The sequence below is a fragment of the Sorex araneus genome, chromosome 3 (genome assembly GCF_027595985.1).
Source record: "Sorex araneus isolate mSorAra2 chromosome 3, mSorAra2.pri, whole genome shotgun sequence".
Lineage (NCBI taxonomy): Eukaryota > Metazoa > Chordata > Mammalia > Eulipotyphla > Soricidae > Sorex > Sorex araneus.
In genome coordinates, this window is record NC_073304.1 from 171,173,722 (window position 1) to 171,192,378 (window position 18,657).

An 18,657-nucleotide genomic window follows, 5' to 3' on the forward strand; every position below is an offset into this window, starting at 1 on the left:
CAGAGTCAGGAGTAGGTCCTGAGTACTACCAGGTGTAGTTAAAAAAAAAAAAAAAAAAAAAAAAAAAAAAACCTCAAAAAACACCAAAAAAAGACAAAGGAAATCCAAGTTAATGTAAAATATGGAGATCTGGATATATGTAAGATGTGGAGAATCATCAAAAGGGAAAAAGCCAGAGTGAGTCTGTAATTTTCAACATGTAGAAAGTAGGATAGTAATGCCATTAATTCCAGAAATAGGGAACATGAAGAAAGCACGTATGGGAAGGAAGTGGGTTCAGTATTGAGCCTGTGGCTTTGAATGGAGAAATATGTGGGCAGTGAAAAGCCTAAAATGTTATGAATCTTGTGCAGTGTAGGGTTTGTTTGGGTTTTGGGGGTCCACACTCAGTGGTGCTCAAGGGTTACTCTGGGCACAGTGCCCCTTGCTTACTTAGGACACTATATTGTGCCAGGGATCAAACCTGGGGCTTCAACATGCAAAACATAAGCTTTGAGCTGTCTCCCCAACCTGCAAGTAGGTTTTGAAGCTTTAGGTTGCAAAGGAAGAATCAGGAAGATAAGCAGAGAAAAAGAAAAGAAAATAGAGAACAAATTCTTGGGAAGTCGCTCTCTAAAAATATTGAGAGAAACAGCCAAAAGAGAAGCAAAGCAAGTCAGAAGACCAAGAGAGGACAGCGTGGGAGAAAGTAGGCAGTGGTGAGGAAATTAAGAGTCAAAACTGCTTCTTTGAGAAAGTGCTCAGTAACCTCTGGAGTGTGATCTGTTTTCTTCTGTCAGAGTCCTACATTCTGCTGTGCTGTTGAGCATAGTCTTCAAACAGTAGATCTCAACAGTTTAGACTCACAAGAGACCCATGGCGTCTCGCTTTTGTTTGGGAGTGACTGGCAGAATGGTCCGTGTTCTGGAGGGTCAGGCTTCTGAGCACTCTGATGGTTGTTGAAAACTGGAGAGCAAGGTCATTTGCAAGGATCTGTATGTGACACATTTTCTATCCAGTGATCACCCTCACAATTTTGCTGTGGTAGATTCTTGTTCTTTGCTGTTTTTTGTTTCTTCTGCTAACCAGCAATAAATGGCAGGCTTTGAAAAAGCAGGAGGAGGAATAAAGAAGTTAGAGGTTTGCTTAATGCTTCTATTTGTTTGATCTCACTCATGCTGTTTTAGGTTGTCTCCAAGGAATGTTCATATTTTGCAGATGGGTGGCATTTGGGGACCTCATCCAATGATCCTCAGGGCTTACCCTTTCCTGTGCATGGGGCTCACTCTTGGCAGTATTGGGCATTGAGCGGGGGTTAGGTCAAACTCAGGTCAGCCTCATGCAAGGCAAGTGCCTTAATCCCTGTACTGTCTCTCTGACCCAAATAATGTTAAAATTTTTACTTTTATGAGTGCTTTTAGAAAGCCAATAATAAACTAGATGGAGAACGATTCCTACACTTAATGGAAAACGAGTCTCCAAACACTGAAACTGACCTGTCGGAAAGCTGGCTGGGGCCTTGTCAGCAGTGGTGTGCTCTGGAAAGCCAAGAGGAGTCTGCTACAGCACTGATCCAGGAAAGACACAGTGGCATGGGTTATCTTTGTGCAGCACAGAAAAGAAAGTTTTGTGTCTATTAAAGAATGATTTTAGGGGATCAAATTAAAGTTTGATCATGAATCTTTGTTTGGGGGCCATGTTCAGTGGTGCTCAAGGGCTATTCCCAAATACATTACTTGGAGAATGTTTTTTGCTGTACTCTCTAGGTAGTAGGGAATGAACCCAGGCTGCCTATGTGCAAAGGTTGTACAGTAGCCCTATAAGTTATTTTCCTGGCCCTCAATCTGATCATAAATGGGCTTGACATTTTATAAGTTACTTGTATGACAAGAATAGACTTTTTTGGTTTTTTGGTGCCCAACATGGGGTACGAATGAGTAGACTTCTGAATACGTGAATACTAATTATTAAGAAAACAGAATAAGCAAGTGTAATTAGTAGGTGATTTGGATTAATTATGTAACACTATCTACAGGCTGTTCTGTCCAATGATACCATTAAAGTTAACAAAGATTTGGGATGTTGCTCAGTGGTATACATGGGAGTATGTCTGAGCCTTGGGTTCCATTCCCAGCACCCCTAAGAAAAAACAAGATAATCTGATAAAGCATACACCTAGAGCCAGAGAAGTAGTATAGGTGTTAAGGCCTTTGTCCCGCTGGCCCTAATTCGAATCCCAGTACCACATATGGTCCCTTAAGCGCTGCCAGAGGTCCATTCTGGGTGCAGGGCCTGGAACAGCTCCTGAAAGTAAAAGTAGAGGCATCACCTCTTGAGTGCATTGGTACTGTGTGGCATCTCAGTTGCTACCATTAACAGTGGCAAATGCAAGTGTGTAAGCTATTTTACATGGTTCGGGCATCAGCATTTGATTTTTGGTAAAGGAAGAAGACAAATCTTTGACAAAGATTATATTTATTAGGTCTGCATATTAGATAGTCATTTCACTGAAAATTTCTGTGATTTGAATTATATGACTGTTTTTGTTCCTGGGCTCTCCAAGGTGATGCATGGGCTTGGCAGTGCTCAGGGGATCATGTGTTGCTGGGAATCAAACCTGGGCCTCCTGCATGGAGCATGCTTTCTGTGCACACAATCTGTGAGCCAACTCTCTGGCTTCTCTATGATAATTTTTAGAATTTGGAGAAATTCATGCAAAACAGGAGATATAGTTTGCTTTTCTAACATTTTCTTTTGTGAGTGATTATAGCATCTTATATCTCATACTAAATTGTTGAATTCTTTGATGTGTCATTGTAAACTTATAAATTGTTGTTCATTTATTGCTGTTATCAGGATCAATCAAGACCAAGAGCTGTACTACTGACAAAACTTCCTCTTAATTTGTTTTGTTTTGTTTGAGAGCCTCATGTTGAGGTGCTCAGGGAATCACCTAGCTCAGTGCTTGGGGGTCACTCCTGCGAGTGCTTAGGGACCATATGGCTCTAGGAATGAAACCCTGTATGCAAAACTCGCACTCATTCTCTTTGAGCCATCTCCCTAATTTTCTGATTTTCTTTTTACAACAAATGGTTTAATAGAGAGAGTAATAGATGGTAGTGAATGCAACCATATTCCTTTCATCTGTACTTGGGGTGGGGGGTGTTCATTCCTGATGCTTGGTGGCTACCTGGCTCCATGCTTGACGACACTCAATTGCAGTGCTCTAGGGACCCATGTGATGCAGGGGAGTGAACCCAAGGCTCCCATGTGCAAAGCCTGTGCTCAGCACTTTGGGAAATCTCCCTGGTCCAAATCTTTCTGCAGTGTATTGTTTTTGTATCTTTGGCATGATATTAGAGCAAAAACAGTTTCTGAAGCTCCTCTCTGAACAGGTTGTTTAATATCCTTAACTGCATTTTCCTTCCTCTCATTAAGTATCCCAGAGTGTTCTATATCTTGAATAACTGATCATAAAAAAGGTTGGAGTTCAATGGGTAGACGCTTGTTTTGCACATGGCCAACCCTGATTTGGTCCCCAATGACCCCTATAGTTCCTTAGCCCTACAAGGAATGATCCCTGAGCACAGAGCCAGAAGTAATCCCTAAGTACCACTGGGTGTGCCCCCCAAACAGTACAAAAATAATAAAGGTTATTTATAAATGTACTTTTGGGGAAGAGGTTTTTGAGACATTCAGTGATGCCCAGGGTCTACTCCTGGCTCTGTGCTCAGAACTACTCCTGGTTGTGCTTGGGGGACCATGTATGGTGCCAGGGATCTAACGCAGATGGGCCATGGACATGGCAACTGCCTTACCTTTGTGTTACCTCTTCAGCCCTTATATATGTATTGTGTTAATCATACTCCTGGTATGGTGAATTCAGTGCCTGTAAAGCAAAAATTATGTGTAATTCTATAATTATTGCCCTTCTGATCTTTTGCAGGAGAAACCTAACCAAGCTGTCCCTCATCTTCAGCCACATGCTGGCAGAACTGAAAGGAATCTTTCCCAGTGGTCTCTTCCAAGGAGACACATTTCGAATTACTAAAGCAGATGCTGCAGAATTTTGGCGGAAAGCTTTTGGTGAAAAGTAAGTCTCAAAATGATGAATTTAAACTATAAAGAATTAAAGCGTTTGCTGTGGCAACATTTATGTTTAATTATTTAATCGATGAAATATTTAAAACACAGGAAAACAAAAAATAATCTTTTGTGTGCTTCCTGGCTCAAATCTTGACACTTTCAGGCATCATGTAGCATCTCCCAGACTAAGGCTCAGGGAGCCTGAGGGTCATTCCCAGTAGCACTCTGCCAACCCAAGCTGGGTAGTTCAGTGTTAATTTTTTTTGCACCATACCTGGTTGTGCTATTTGCTTACTCCTGGCTCTATGCTCAGGGGTCATGCCTGGTGGGACTTAGTGAAACATATGCAGTATTGAGGATTGAACATAGATTGACTGCACACAAGGCAAGAAGTGCCTTAGGTACGTGTTCTTTTTCTGGCCCCAAGATTTTTTTTTTTCTTTTTGGGTCACACCTGGCGATGCACAGGGGTTACTCCTGGCTCTGCACTCAGGAATTACTCCCGGCGGTGCTCAGGGGACCATATGGGATGCTGGGAATCGAACCCAGTCGGCCACATGCAAGGCAAACACCCTACCCGCTGTGCTATTGCTCCAGCCCCCCAAGATTATTATTTAAAAAAAAAAAATCTGGGCGGGAGTGATAGCACAGCAGGTACGGCATTTGCCTTGCGTGCAGCCGGCCCAGGTTCGATTCCCAGCATCCCATGTGGTCCCCTGAGCACCTTCAGGAGTGATTCCTGAGTGCAAAAGCCAGGAGTAACCCCTGAGTATCACCGGGTGTGACCACCCCACCCCTAAAATAAAATCCTTATCAATTCAGTTGAAACCTATGCTCACTCATTGTACCACACCCAGCTGTGCTCAGGGGTTATTCCTGCCTCTGTGCTCAGGGATCACACCTGGCAGAACTGAGGGAACCACATGGGGTGCCCAGGATTGAATCTGGGCCAGGAGTGTGCAAGGTAAGAGTCCTACCCTCTATACCATCATCACTCCTACCTCTTTCCCTGCAGCTTTCATGTGAGTTTAGGGGCCGGAGAGATAATACATTGGCTAAGTTGCTTGTCCTGCATGCACCCAACCCAGTTTTAATCCCTAATACTGCATAAGTCCCCTGAGCAAGTAAGCTCGGAGCACCATCCAGTGTGGTCTTAAAACAGAACAACACAAAACATAGAGTTGAAACACAAGCTTTCAATTAGTAAAGATCTAGCCACAAATTACACTTAAAAAGAATAATCTAATTTCTCTAATAGGAGAAATGTCTGAACAAAGATGAGAGGGGGTTCATTGTGACATTCTGCCCAAGACTAGTGGAAAAAGGCTTCTGTTACTAATTTACTCCTTAGAAAAATTTAGAAAAAGGTCATTTATTCCTTAGTTCAAAATAGAGCTCAGCTTCTTTAAGAGAATTGAAATTGATACTGCTTTCACTGTAAGACTCTTTCTCTTCCTTCTTATAGTGGTGCCCAGAATTACCTGTCATCTCACTCTGTTCTTTCTGCCCCCCCTTTTTGCCCCCCAAACAGGACAATAGTCCCCTGGAAGAGTTTTCGACAAGCCCTTCATGAAGTTCATCCCATCAGTTCTGGGCTGGAGGCCATGGCTCTGAAGTCCACTATTGATCTGACCTGCAATGATTATATTTCAGTTTTTGAATTTGACATCTTTACACGACTGTTTCAGGTAGAATGCTAAAAAGTTGGGCAGATTAGTTATTGCTTCTTTTCTGAAGCGAAAGCATTTTGAAAAATAACATTTAGGATTTTGCCTATTTTAAAAGTGTATTTTGGGGGCTTGATAGTAGAGGGTAATGCACTTGCCTTGTCTGAGGCAGATCCCAGTTTGATCTCTAGCACCATGTCAGGAGTAGCCCCTGAGCACTGTTGGGCATTGTCCATAAAACCACCACTCCTACCCCTAAATAAAGTATTTTTTCCAGAGTCGGGACAGTAATCCAGTGGTTAGGGTGTTTGCCTTGCACATGGCTGACCTAGTAGGTTCCATCCCTGGCGTTTCATCAGTCCCTCGAGCAACGCCAGGTGTAATTCCTGAGTGCACAGCCAGGAGTAACTCCTGAGCACTGCTGGGTGTGACCTCCAAAAGACCCTGTCGCCCCCCCCCTCGACAAAAGTTATGTTTTCAGGCAAGGGATGTGACTCTGTGATAGAGTATTTACCTTGCATGTCTGAAGCCCTAGGTTTGACTCTTAGTACCATAAAACAGGGAGAAAAAAAGTTTTTTCTTGATTAGGCAGTGTAACCAGAAAAGTATTACGTTTTATATTTGTACATCTGCATCTGTATACTGTTATAGTAAAATAGAATATGAATATAATTACTGGGAACCAGGGAAATCCCATAAAAGGCTGGAGTACAAGCTTTGCATGCAGGGTCACTAAGACAGGTCCCCACAGCAGATGTGGCCCTGCTAGCCCTCCGCACCATAGCTTAGCACTGTGGAAGGACCCAGGCAGCAGCCCTGCAGGTCCACAGAGGCACTGGGCCTCCTAAGGGCTACTTGGGAGCATCCTACCAAAGAGTACAACATGCCCTTTGCCCTCATCTTATTTCTTTGTTAATAAGTATTATTTTGTATCATGGTGGTAGGATGTACATCCAGTAGTGGATATGGATTATTGTTATTGGACATTTATGTGTATATATCTCCAACTTCCATTCTGCTAAAATCCCGTATATATCTATATACTGCCCTACTCACTCACTGTACTATTGCTCTGGCCTCTCTTCTGTCTTCCCCCCCCCCTTTTTTTTTCTTTTTTTGGCTTTTTGGCTTTTTGGGTCACACCCGGTGGTGCTCAGGGGACCATATGGGATGCTGGAAATCGAACCCAGGTCGGCCGCGTGCAAGGCAAACGCCCTACCCGCTGTGCTATTGCTCCAGCCCCTCTCTCTTCTGTTCTTAACTTTTCAGAGAGCTAGTCTCCCAAATATGTTTTTTGTCTTCCTCGACATTTCAAAGTATAATCAGAGCACTGTGATCTTAAGTTGAGAATCGAGTTGGTTTTTCCTTCTCTTCCTTGTTCTGAGTATGGCTGCATGTCTTGAGCCTACCATCTGATTGATCTCTTGTTTCCTTAGCCCTGGTCCTCTTTGCTCAGGAACTGGAACAGTCTTGCTGTAACTCATCCTGGTTACATGGCTTTCCTGACATACGATGAAGTGAAAGCTCGCCTTCAGAAATTCATTCACAAGCCTGGCAGGTCAGTACCAGCAAGCAAAGCAGGTTTGTTTGCCTGAATTTTAAGTTCTTAGGACCTTTGTTACAACAGAGACTACGTGATTTTTCATTGATTTCTTCCTGGCTGTGTTTCTGATGTTGGATTGATGTATTTCATTAAGGAAATTGACTTATTCGGATCTTGTGATTTGATACTCACCCCTGCTTTGTTATTTCTGGGGGATGGAGTCTGGGAGTCAGTATGCAAAACATGCGCTCGGGCCCATTAACCAATCTCCCACCCCCTGATAAATGCTTATTGGACTTATGTGTCCTTTGCTTTTGGTCTCTAGTCCCTGAAGAATCTATTATTGACGGTTCTTTTGATTCTTGTCTGTCTTGCCATCTACCCTAGTGCGAGCATATCTATTAAAGATTCCATTTATCTCTGTTCTCAGTTACATTTTCCGGCTGAGCTGTACTCGTCTGGGTCAGTGGGCTATTGGGTATGTCACAGCTGACGGAAACATCCTCCAAACAATTCCTCACAATAAACCTCTCTTCCAAGCACTGATTGATGGCTTCAGGGAAGGCTTGTGAGTACCTGTGGTTTGCCATCAGCCGGGAACTGTGGGTTGTAAAACTTGGTCACTAGTTCTGTCTTCTTTAGTTACTACATAAGCAGTAAATGTTTCCAAATGTTAACTACTTTTAAGTCTGTGTTAAATTTAAAAGTGACAGAGATACCAGTGAGCTGTGCTTTAGTTCACCAGCACTAGACAGTTAGACACGGCCTTCAGCCTGACCTCCTGGGGACTCAGCAGAATTTCACAGGGTCTAATTTAATAATCTGTGTTAACATGTATGACTAAGTTCCTTTGAGTCACACTTCCTTTGAGAATTCAAACTGATTATCAGTTGATAAGCGCTAAAAATACTAGTTAATTCAGTATCAAAAACTACTTCTGGGGGCCCCGGGAAAGCTCAGAGGTAGGATGAGGACTTGCGTGAGGACTCAAGTCTGACATCGGCACCAGTCCCCAGTGAGCACTGTGACTAAGTGTGTGAGTGCTACAGCCCGGAGAGTGAGCTCAGTGAGCGGTCCTGCAGCAACAAAGGGAAGGGGGGAGGGGTTACTTTGTACTTTTACATTTTATGTCTTTTTTTTTTATGGCTTGGTGTTTGGACCATACCTTGCTGTGCTTGATGGGGGGATCTTTGGGGACCTTCTGGATCTCAGAGCTCTCACAGGCAAAGCTTTCACTCCAGCCCTTTGTTGGGGGAACACACCACTCAGGGCACTCTGAACTCTGAGCTAAGGAGTTGCTCAAGTGTGTGCTCCAGCTGTTTTCTCTGGCCCTTGGTAGCTGACTTGTTTCCTGTTAGTTTCTTTTTAATTGGTGTCTATTAGTGTTCAGGTTGTAAACAAGAATATTTCAGGCCTTTGGTCAAAAAGCAAATGCATGTTAAGTTACTAGAATTTAAACTTTGTGGGCCAGGGGCTGGAGCGATAGCACAACGGGTAGGGCGTTTGCCTTGCATGCGGCAGACCAGGTTCAATTCCCAGCATCCCATATGGTTTCCTGAGCACCGCCAGGAGTGATTTCTGAGTGCAGAGCCAGGAGTAACCCCTGCACATCGCTGGGTGTGCCCCGGAAAAGAAAAAAAAATAACTAACTAAACTTTGTGGGCCAGAGAAAGAGTGCTCAATGGGCTGAGCAGACTTTACATATGGCAGGCCCAGGTTCAAGTTGACTCTGACAGCACGGAGTCTAGGCACTGGTGGGTGTGGCCTAAAACCACACAAGAATTTATACTTTTTTTTTTTTTTTTTTTTTGCTTTTGCTGTTTGGGTCACACCCAGCAATGCTCAGGGGTTACTCCTAGCTCTGCACTCAGGAATTAACTCCTGGCATTGCTGGAGGACCGTATGGGATGCCAGGGACCTAAACTGGGTCCGCCACTTGCAAGGCATACGCCCTACCCACTTTACTATCACTCCGGCCCCAAGAATTTATACTTTCTGGTCATCAATAGAGTAGAATAGAGAGGTGAGGGCCAGCTCTCTCACATGAGGGAACACTACCTCACTCAGACACCTCCTGGCTACCCTTCTGGCAGCACTGAGTGTGTCCTGCTGGTGCTTGAGCACCACACAAGACCAAAGGGATCAGAGTGGAGATGATAGATGTGAGCTTTCTTTGGAGGGGGGCCACCCAGTGGTGCTCAGGGATTACTCCTGGCTTTGTACTCACGGGATCATTTCTGGTAGGGCTCCAGAATATTGGAACCATATCATTTATCATTTGGGGTGCTGGGAATTGAACCCAGGTCAGCCATGTGCAAGGCAAGTGTCCTACCCACTGTATTCTCTAGTCCCAATATTAATTTTTTTTTTAATAGGGGATACCCAAAAATTGGCTTACACCTAATATTACTGTTTGGGTAAGGCTTATCAGAGGTTGTCTGTTTTTTGTTGTTTTTGCCCCTTTTTTTTAATATTGTTAAATAAAACAAATATACCATATAAGACTATGTAACATTAGAATTATGGCACTTGTAAAAGTGTCTGACATAGCTGCCTTTTTACAGAAGAGGTTCGTGAGCCCCTGCACTTTAAAGACAGAGCCTGTGGGGATCCACCCAGGTTTGATCCCCATTACCACATATAGTCCCCCAGCCTCTTCAGGAGTGATCTCTGAGCACAGCTAGGTGTGGCCCCAGAACTCCCCCACACTTGCCCCCATAAAAAAGAGCTTGTGATATTGTACTCTGGAGAAAGAGTGTCAGAGTTTGAAAGTATCATCTTAAGATTTTTTAATGCAGAATGGCCCTTTTCTTTTCTTCCTTTATAATTCTTATGCATGTATGAATGATCCCCATCTCTTCCCTTTGTTGCTTTCATGACAGTAACCAGGAGCTCCACTTTCCTGGTTGTGGTGCTCACACATTCAGTTGTGACTGGGTTGCGGTCCTGGCCACAGAGCTCACGGAGTTCACTGTGATGCTGTGCCCTGGAGAGCACACCGTGTTGTGGTGCTGAGGTCCCAGACGGCAGAGCCACCGTGTATGTGCGCAGCACAGGGACCCAACTCTCAATCTCATGCTTGCAAAGCATACGCTCTTTTTGTCACCAAGCCATCCCCAGGGCTCAAAGATGCCCTTTCAGAATAAGGGAATTCCTAGCTGTCATTTGCCAGTGTTAGCAAACCATTATTTGGCTTCACAAAAACTCCACGGTTGGTTACTTTTTGTACAGCTATTTGTTTCCTGATGGCCGGAATCAGAATCCGGATCTGACAGGCTTATGTGAACCAACTCCCCAAGACCACATCAAAGTGACCCAGGTGAGTTTTGTATATTTTATAATCCTCCCATTAGTTAGACCTACAGTAGGCTTCTATTACATGACTGGAATGCTTAAGTTTGAAACATTGATTTGACTAGTGAATTTATGGGTGTACTTTAAAATCGGGCCTGTTACTGGTAAAATTGGTACTGTTTTGTAGCAGTAGGGGAACATTGATCTGTATTTTGATGCTTTTATACCAGCAGAATTTTTGTACCATTTTCTATGTTTTAATATTTAAGGGTGGAGTCGTTCATTCCCTATATATCTGCAGTCGGCTGAACAAGCTCTCTCCCTCTTTTTTTTTCAATCAAAGGAACAATATGAATTATATTGTGAGATGGGTTCCACATTCCAGCTGTGTAAGATCTGCGCTGAGAACGATAAGGATGTCAAGATCGAGCCTTGTGGACATCTCATGTGCACGTCCTGTCTGACGTCCTGGCAGGTACGGCTTTTCACCTTGCATTTTCTCTACCAAGTAGTCCTCTGGGGGAAGATGGGGGAGTGTTTGCATCCTTTACAGAGGTCAGAGATGGCCTGCTTGGTGAGGGCAGGTTTTCACTGTGGATTATCGTCTCTAGGAAATGCATGTTCTCTTGAATGCCCGTTGGAATCCTTTCAGCTGTCTCTGTTACCTTCTCCTGTTTCCTGTGCAGGAGTCTGAAGGCCAGGGCTGTCCTTTCTGCCGATGTGAAATTAAAGGTACTGAACCCATTGTGGTCGATCCATTTGATCCTAGAGGAAGTGGCAGCCTGTTGAGGCAGGGAGCAGAAGGAGCCCCGTCCCCTAATTATGATGACGACGATGATGAACGTGCCGATGATTCTCTCTTCATGATGAAAGAGTTAGCTGGTGCCAAGGTGAGCCTGCAATTTAAGGCAGTGGTGAAACTCGTGAGTTGCTGTATTCTAAAGCTCAGGAGCACTTACCAGCAGCCATGCTGTGAGGAATAGTAACAATGGACACACTCACTGCCGGAGTGCTGGGCGCCTGGCCTGGGGATAAAACCCCGGCCCATGCCCACAAGGCAAGTGCTCTGCTGTTAATCCCTGACCCCAGCTCTCATTTTGTTCTTTTAAACTCATGATCCTATACTCAACCCTAAGAATGAGTTCTATTTTCTCAATGACCTTTCTCCTTCTCTATCCTCACTGCCATATTTCAGGCTGTTATTATCGTCTGTTCTCCCAGCTACTATGACTGACTAGAGTAGAGTTGTTCTAGCTTGAAAAGAATTCAGCTCTGGGCCAGATTGCTAGTGAGGCAGGTAGGGCACTTGCCTTGCATGGGCTGACCCAGTCCAATCCACATCACCACATGTGGCCCAAAAAACAACAACAAAAATTAAACTCTTGGGGCTGGAGCGATAGCAGAGTGGGTAGGGCGTTTGCCTTGCACGCGGTCGACCCGGGTTCGATTCCCAGCATCCCACATGGTCCCCTGAGCACCGCCAGGAGTAATTCTTGAGTGCAGAGCCAGGAGTAACTCCTGTGCATCCAGGTGTGACCCAAAAAGGAAAAAAAAAAAATTAAACTCTTAATTTTTTATTGCTTCCCCTACTTGTAATCTCTGGTGTATTTTGCTTTTTTGATGTTGCTTTGTTCCAGTAGTCTGATTTATTTTTTCTTTTGGGGCCATATTCAGCAGTGCTCAGGGCACCATATAGAATGCCACGGATTGACAGCAGGTGGGCTGCATGTAAGGCAAGCGCCCTACTTGCTTTATACTATATTTTCCAGCACCCCCGGTCTTTTTTTTGTGGGGAGGTCTCCTCCCAAGCAGTGGCGGGGGACCGCCACGCCGTACACAGTAGTCACTCCAGGCCATGCATTGCTGGGCATGTGCTCCAGCCCTTTGAGCTCTCTCATTGCCTTCCTCCTTGAAGGTTTTGAAAGTATTTTTCTTATCCTTCTTTCCACACCCCCTGAACTTAAGGGTTTTGGGGTTAGGCCATTATGGATTTCTTTTCGTTCATTGGGTTAGCTGGATAGTAAACTCTTCATGAATATTTAGGTCTTGAAAATGTTGCTGCATTATTCCTTTGAGAGTTTCTTCACTGGCATTTCCCGCCTCTCCTGGAATCTTATTTTGTATTTGGAGAAAAGGACATTGTAGGGGCCAGTCATGCTGCTGTGCCATGTATGGGGTGCCATGATACGCTCTGCCGTGGCTCTTCAGGGATGGCAGAGATGGAGGTGGGAGGTATCAGGATGTAGAGGGGCTTCTCAGGGGAATGACCAGCAAAAGCAAAGAGATCGGAATTCCAGAGCAGGGAGTGATGGGAAATACAGTTGAGATGAAATTAGAAAATTTGAAAAGGTCAGGCAGAAAAATGAGGGGCTTGGGGTTGTCTGTTTTTTTGTTTTGGTTTGGTTTGGGGACCATACCCAGCAGAGTTTAGGGTTTGCTTCCAGCTCTGCACTGAGGAATCACTCCTGACGGTGCTCAGGAAACCATACGGGGTGCCAGGGATCAAACCCAGGTTGACTATATACTAGATAAGCACCTTATCCACTGTAGTATCTTTCTGGCCCTGTGATTCCCCTCCCCCACCTAATTTAGGCAGGCATGCTAGTTCTCCCAAGCAGTGCTCAGAATGCCCCGGGTCCTGCCAGTGAGTCTCAGCTAACTGGCCAGTGGGTCATTGTGAGGGCCCAAACATGCAGTGCTGCAAGGGCTTTGGGCTGCCAATACTTGGGGCCTCCAGGGCTGCACCCAGTGATGCTTAGGGGGCTTGCTGTGCCAGGGATGTGACCAGGGTCAGGTGCATGCCTTGCTCTAACCCCTTTTCTGTCTTCCTAGTTCCATTGCTCTTTTTTTTTTAAACATGAGTAAAAACAAAATAGCTAATGGTTGGGATTTTTCTTTGCCCTCCCTCACACCCAGCATTGTTGACATACGGAGAAAAGATATTTTTCTGCTCATGTGCATAAGTGCTTACAGTACAGCTTTACTGTCCTCCCTTTAGAGTGCTCGGGGTGGGGGATAAAAGTATAAAGTACCCTTTTGTATGAATTCTCTCATTCCCACTGACAGCTGTCTTCCACAAACTTGTGAGCATCCCTCAGCCTAGTCTGGGGGCATTGGGAAAGGTCACATATGTATCGATACCTCCTTTAATTGGGGACACAGATGACAGAAAATAGTGATTCTGATTATTTATTGACTTGAAATCACTGATTTCTTTAAAAAAAAAAATACAATGGATTTTAACTTACTGTTGAACATTTTCCTCTTAGAAATTCCTTCCCCCCCTTTTTTTTTCTTCATAATAAGTCACAGAGAACTGCTTACCTCTTTTCCGTTTATTGAGAGGTTTAACATCTGTCTGTTTCATATGAAACTGGATATTTAGTCATAAAAACATTTTTTTCCTCGGAAAGATTAGGAGGTAGAAAATGTAGTAATTTTTGGTAGCTTTTTGGGAAGCTTTTCTGTGATAGCTGGGGTTTTTTTTGTTTGTTTGTTTGTTTGTTTGTTTGTTTGTTTTCTTTTTCTTTTTGGGTCACACCCGGCGATGCACTGGGGTTACTCCTGGCTCTGCACTCAGTAATTACTCCTGGCAACCGTATGGAATGCTGGGCATCGAACCCCAGTCGGCCATGTGCAAGGCAAGCAGCCTACCCTTTGTGCTATTGCTTCAGCCCCTGTGGTAGCTGTTCTGAAGCTTTGTGTAGCAAAGCCTCTTCTAGTTTTAGCTTGCCCCCTATTTCTGTGAGAGAGAACGCCCTCTTATGGCGATAGGAAGAAAATCCATGTGTGCTGCTCCACCCTGTCAGGATTAGTCTGTTTAGTGTTCCTCTAGTCTTTGTTTCTGCAGCTTTAGGTGAGAAGCCATTCCCCAAACAAGAGTGACCTATTGGGAAATTCCTCTGTGCTAGGTGGAGAGGCCTCCTTCACCATTCTCAATCGCCCCACAAGCTTCCCTTCCCCCAGTACCACCTCGACTTGACCTTCTACAGCAGAGAATTTCTGTTCCTTCAAGTGCTTCTGGTCTTGGACCTGCTTCTAAGGTAAAGCATTACCTGTTTCTGGGTTTCTGGGGCTTTTGCTCTGGATCATAGGTTTTAATTGATTTGCTTCCATCATGCTTCTGCAGGCTGCTTCTGGCTCCCTTCATAAGGACAAGCCTTTACCAATACCTCCCACACTTCGAGACCTTCCACCACCGCCCCCACCAGACCGGCCGTATTCTGGTGGAACAGAAACCCGGCCACAGAGACGTCCTTTGCCGTGTACACCAGGCGACTGTCCGTCCAGGGACAAACTGCCACCTGTCCCTTCTAGCCGCCTTGGGGAATCATGGTTGCCTCGGCCAATCCCCAAAGTACCAGTAGTTGCGCCAAACCCCAGCGATCCCTGGACGGGAAGAGAATTAACCAATCGGCATTCACTTCCATTTTCATTGCCCTCCCAAATGGAATCCAGAGCGGATGGGCATAGACTCGGAAGCACTTTCAGTCTGGATACCTCCCTGGTGAGTCCAGACTTTGACATGATCCTTTCACAAATTAATGCATGTTTTAAGATGTTTTAAATAGCATTCAGGGTAGCTGGGGCAATAGAACAGTGGGTAGGGCGTTTACCTTGTACACAGGTTCAATTCCTGGCATCTCATATGGTCCTCCGAGCCCACCAGGAGTGATTTCTTAGAGCAGAGCCAGGAGTAACTAACTTCTGAGCATTTTCTGGTGTGCCACTCCAAAATATATAGTAGCCTTATTAGATAAGAGCCTTTAGATAGTGTTGAAAACAGTGGATTACCAAAGAAAGGTTCGGAAATCATGCACATCACCCCTGAATTTATGAACCTGGTTAACTTGGCTCATAATTTTTTTTTTGAGAGGTGTTGGGCCACACCTGACTAGGCAGGCGCCCTATCAACTATATTATCTAGTTGACCCCTAGGCATGTGAATTTGAGATGAGCCATTGAAGGAAGAACTGGCCAGGAAATAGTTGGAAATCTAAGAAAAAAAGATGGAATTTAAGGGCAAAGTTGAAAAATATGACCCTTAGAGAAAATGCTCATCTCCTAATTGCTGGTGGGTGGGGTGTGACTCAGGGAAGGGATGTCTTATGGAGGAAGTGTTCAAATTCATGTGAGTGCCACAAGTGTATAGATAATCTAAGCTAGAGATGGTCATTGTGTAGATAGCCAGTTTACTCAAAGTTTTCTAGAATTAAAACAACAAAATAAAACACAACCCCATCTCCTTGACACTCAGTGTCTGCTTCCCCAATCCTTACATTTGAACTTGGCGGGGGGGGGGGGGGGGGAAATTATGGGACCGGAACAATAGCACAGCGGGTAGGGCGTTTGCCTTGCACGAGGCCAACCCAGGTTTGATTCCCAGCATGGTCCCCTGAGCACCGCCAGGAGTAATTCCTGAGTGCAGAGCAAGGAGTAACCCCTGTGCATCGCCAGATGTGACCCAAAAAGAAAAAAGAAAAAAAAAAATTTGAACTTGGAAGCTGGAAGTGACTGTGCTTTTTTCCAGAATAAAAAGAGCACTCTTCTTTTCTTTGCAGGGTATGAATAGCAGCCCATTAGCAGGTCCTGAGTGTGAGCACCCCAAAATCAAGCCTTCTGCTTCTGCCAATGCCATTTATTCTCTGGCGGCCAGGTAAATTTACTCAAGTTCTGTTTCCTACATTGGGGTTGGCACAGCTTACTGATAAAAAATCTTGGGTTTTTATTTTCCCCTAGCAGTCTTTAATATTTTTTATTGACTTGGTGATTTAATGAGTGATGTCTGTGGGTATTTTTGCATTTAGAAATTGGGGTGTCGTATCGTGTTCCTAGAGTTTTCTGGTTCATTCTTTGAGCTCTCAGTAATAATTTCTTTGAACAGGCACATTGTTGCCCTCTTTTCCTTTTCACCCAGGGAAATAAACATTATCTTTATGTTCCTCTTCTAAAGGAATCAAAGCTCCTAAAAGAGTTCTTTATTTTTCCTAAATCTTATTTCTCTCCTCTTCCTTTTTTTTTTTTTTTTCTCCTTTTTGGGTCACACCTGGAGATACTCAGGGGTTACTTCTGTCTCTGCACTCAGGAATTACTCCTGGTGGTGCTTGGGGGACCATATGGGATGCCGGGGATTGAACCTGGGTCAGCCACGTGCAAGGCAAACACCCTCTCTGTACTATTACTCCAACCCCTCTATTGAATCCTCACCAGATTTTATTTTTGTTTGGGGGTCATACTTGGAGGTACTCAGGACTTATTCCTGGCTCTATGCTCAGGAATAACTCCTGGTGATGCTTGGGGGACCGTATGCCATACCAGAAATTCAGACCAGGTGAGCTAAATGCGAGACAAGTGCCTAAACCCTTTTCTACTATCTCTCTTACCCTTGGTTTTGTTTTGGGGGGCATACCTGGCAGTTTTCAGGGGCTACTCCCAGTTTTGTGCTTGGGGGTTGCTTCCAGTGCATTCTGCTATTGTATAGATTTTACTTATTTCATTCTCCACCCTGCCTTGACTTGTTGTAGTTGTAATTACGCTAATGGTGGGGGAGCAAGGTGATACTCGTGCACCTGGTTTGGGGTTCACATACTGTTTTAGCTATGGAGCTTGCCAGGATCACACATCAGGTTACAGTGCTCCCCCAGGTTTGCACATGGACTTGGGTCTTTGTTGAGGTTTATGATTACACTGTGGCTCTCACACATCTGCTTCTGAGGGGCTGGACTTCACAACCCTGGAGCTTATCATTCTGTGGTCCAACGACTGTATCTGTTAGCTCCAACTTTATCTGCCATTTTGTAGATAGCAAAACTATCTGTTCCTCTGGTCACTAGCTACTTTCTGTGCAATTGCTCGCTTTTGCCCTTGACATACACAGCTCAGGGATTAGCAGTAGCTTTAGGAGGAATTGCAGGGAGAATTTCAAATTTAATTCTCTACTGCTTCCTTTTCAGGATTTCTGCCTCCACACATGTTGGCCATTGTAGAATCCCAGGATTCCAGTTCTCGTCAGACTTTAGGCCCTAGTTTCAGAACCTTCACATGAGACTGTGCTTCAGTTTTTCCTTTTCTCTCTACTGTTCTTTGTATTTTGGTGGAGACACACACCTGACAGTGTTCAAGGGATATTCCCAGCCATGCTCAGAGGACAGTGTGGTGTCAGAGGTCTAACCCGAGGCTCCCACATACAAAGCATGCACTCTAGACCTTGGGGGGTGCCTCCCCCGTCCTCTCTCTGGACTCCTGGCCTCAGTAGTCTTGGCTGCCCAACAGCCTCCAATGCCACGTTCCTTTTTATCATGATCCTGCTTTCATAGCTTATAGACAGTATTATACAGAGATTTAGATAATACTTGGCTGTGCCTATAGATATATAAAATGTTTATATGTATAAGTTAAGAAACGGTTTTATATTTCCCCCCCGCACCCAAACTTGGCATCATATCCTTGGCATTTCTCCCTATCATTTAAAAAGTTCTGGGGCTGGAGTGATAGTACAGCGGGTAGGGCATTTTCCTTGCACACAGCCGACCTAGGTTCAATCCCCAACATCCTGTATGGTCCCCCAAGCACTGCCAGGAGTAATTCCTGAATATATTCAGAACCAGGAGTAACCCCAAAGCATCACTGAGTGTGACCCAAAAAACAAAAAATAAAAAGTTCTTTAAGGTGTCAGAGAGCAGGGGGTAAAAGTGCTCACCTTGCACATGGCCTTGCACATGGCCAACCCAGGTTCAATCCCTGACACCCATATGGTACCCTGAGCCTCGCCAGTAGCAATCCCTGAGTGCAAAGCCAGGAGTAACTCCTGAGCGCCACCAGATATGCCCTCAAAGCCAGAAAATAATAAAAATGAAAATATCTAGTACAGGGGCCAGAGATAGTACAGTGGGGGGCATGTGATGTCAGGGGGCCTCTCACAAGTAAAGCACACATTTCTGATTCCTTAGGCATTTCCTCAGCCCTTACTGAACATCTCAGCCTGTCATCATATAAACTACTAGAATGGTTATCAGGTATTTTCAGTTGATTGCAAAGCATTAGAGCTTAATCTCAGTGTGGCAGGTAGTTAAGAACAGACCTGCTGGG

At 44.6% G+C, this 18,657-nt stretch overlaps 1 protein-coding gene across 3 annotated transcripts in view; it reads left to right on the top strand.

Annotated features, from left to right (window-relative positions):
- Nucleotides 1-18,657, top strand: part of CBL (Cbl proto-oncogene) — a 74,976-nt gene that overhangs the window by 44,124 nt on the left and 12,195 nt on the right. For all 3 annotated transcript variants that reach the window (XM_055129842.1, XM_055129843.1, XM_055129844.1), the window contains 10 exons: nt 3,926-4,072; nt 5,597-5,753; nt 7,169-7,290; nt 7,706-7,843; nt 10,507-10,594; nt 10,913-11,044; nt 11,256-11,459; nt 14,481-14,612; nt 14,699-15,076; nt 16,131-16,225. In XM_055129842.1, coding sequence (XP_054985817.1) covers nt 3,926-4,072; nt 5,597-5,753; nt 7,169-7,290; nt 7,706-7,843; nt 10,507-10,594; nt 10,913-11,044; nt 11,256-11,459; nt 14,481-14,612; nt 14,699-15,076; nt 16,131-16,225 — 1,593 coding nt within the window. The remainder of the gene's footprint in view (nt 1-3,925; nt 4,073-5,596; nt 5,754-7,168; nt 7,291-7,705; nt 7,844-10,506; nt 10,595-10,912; nt 11,045-11,255; nt 11,460-14,480; nt 14,613-14,698; nt 15,077-16,130; nt 16,226-18,657) is intronic.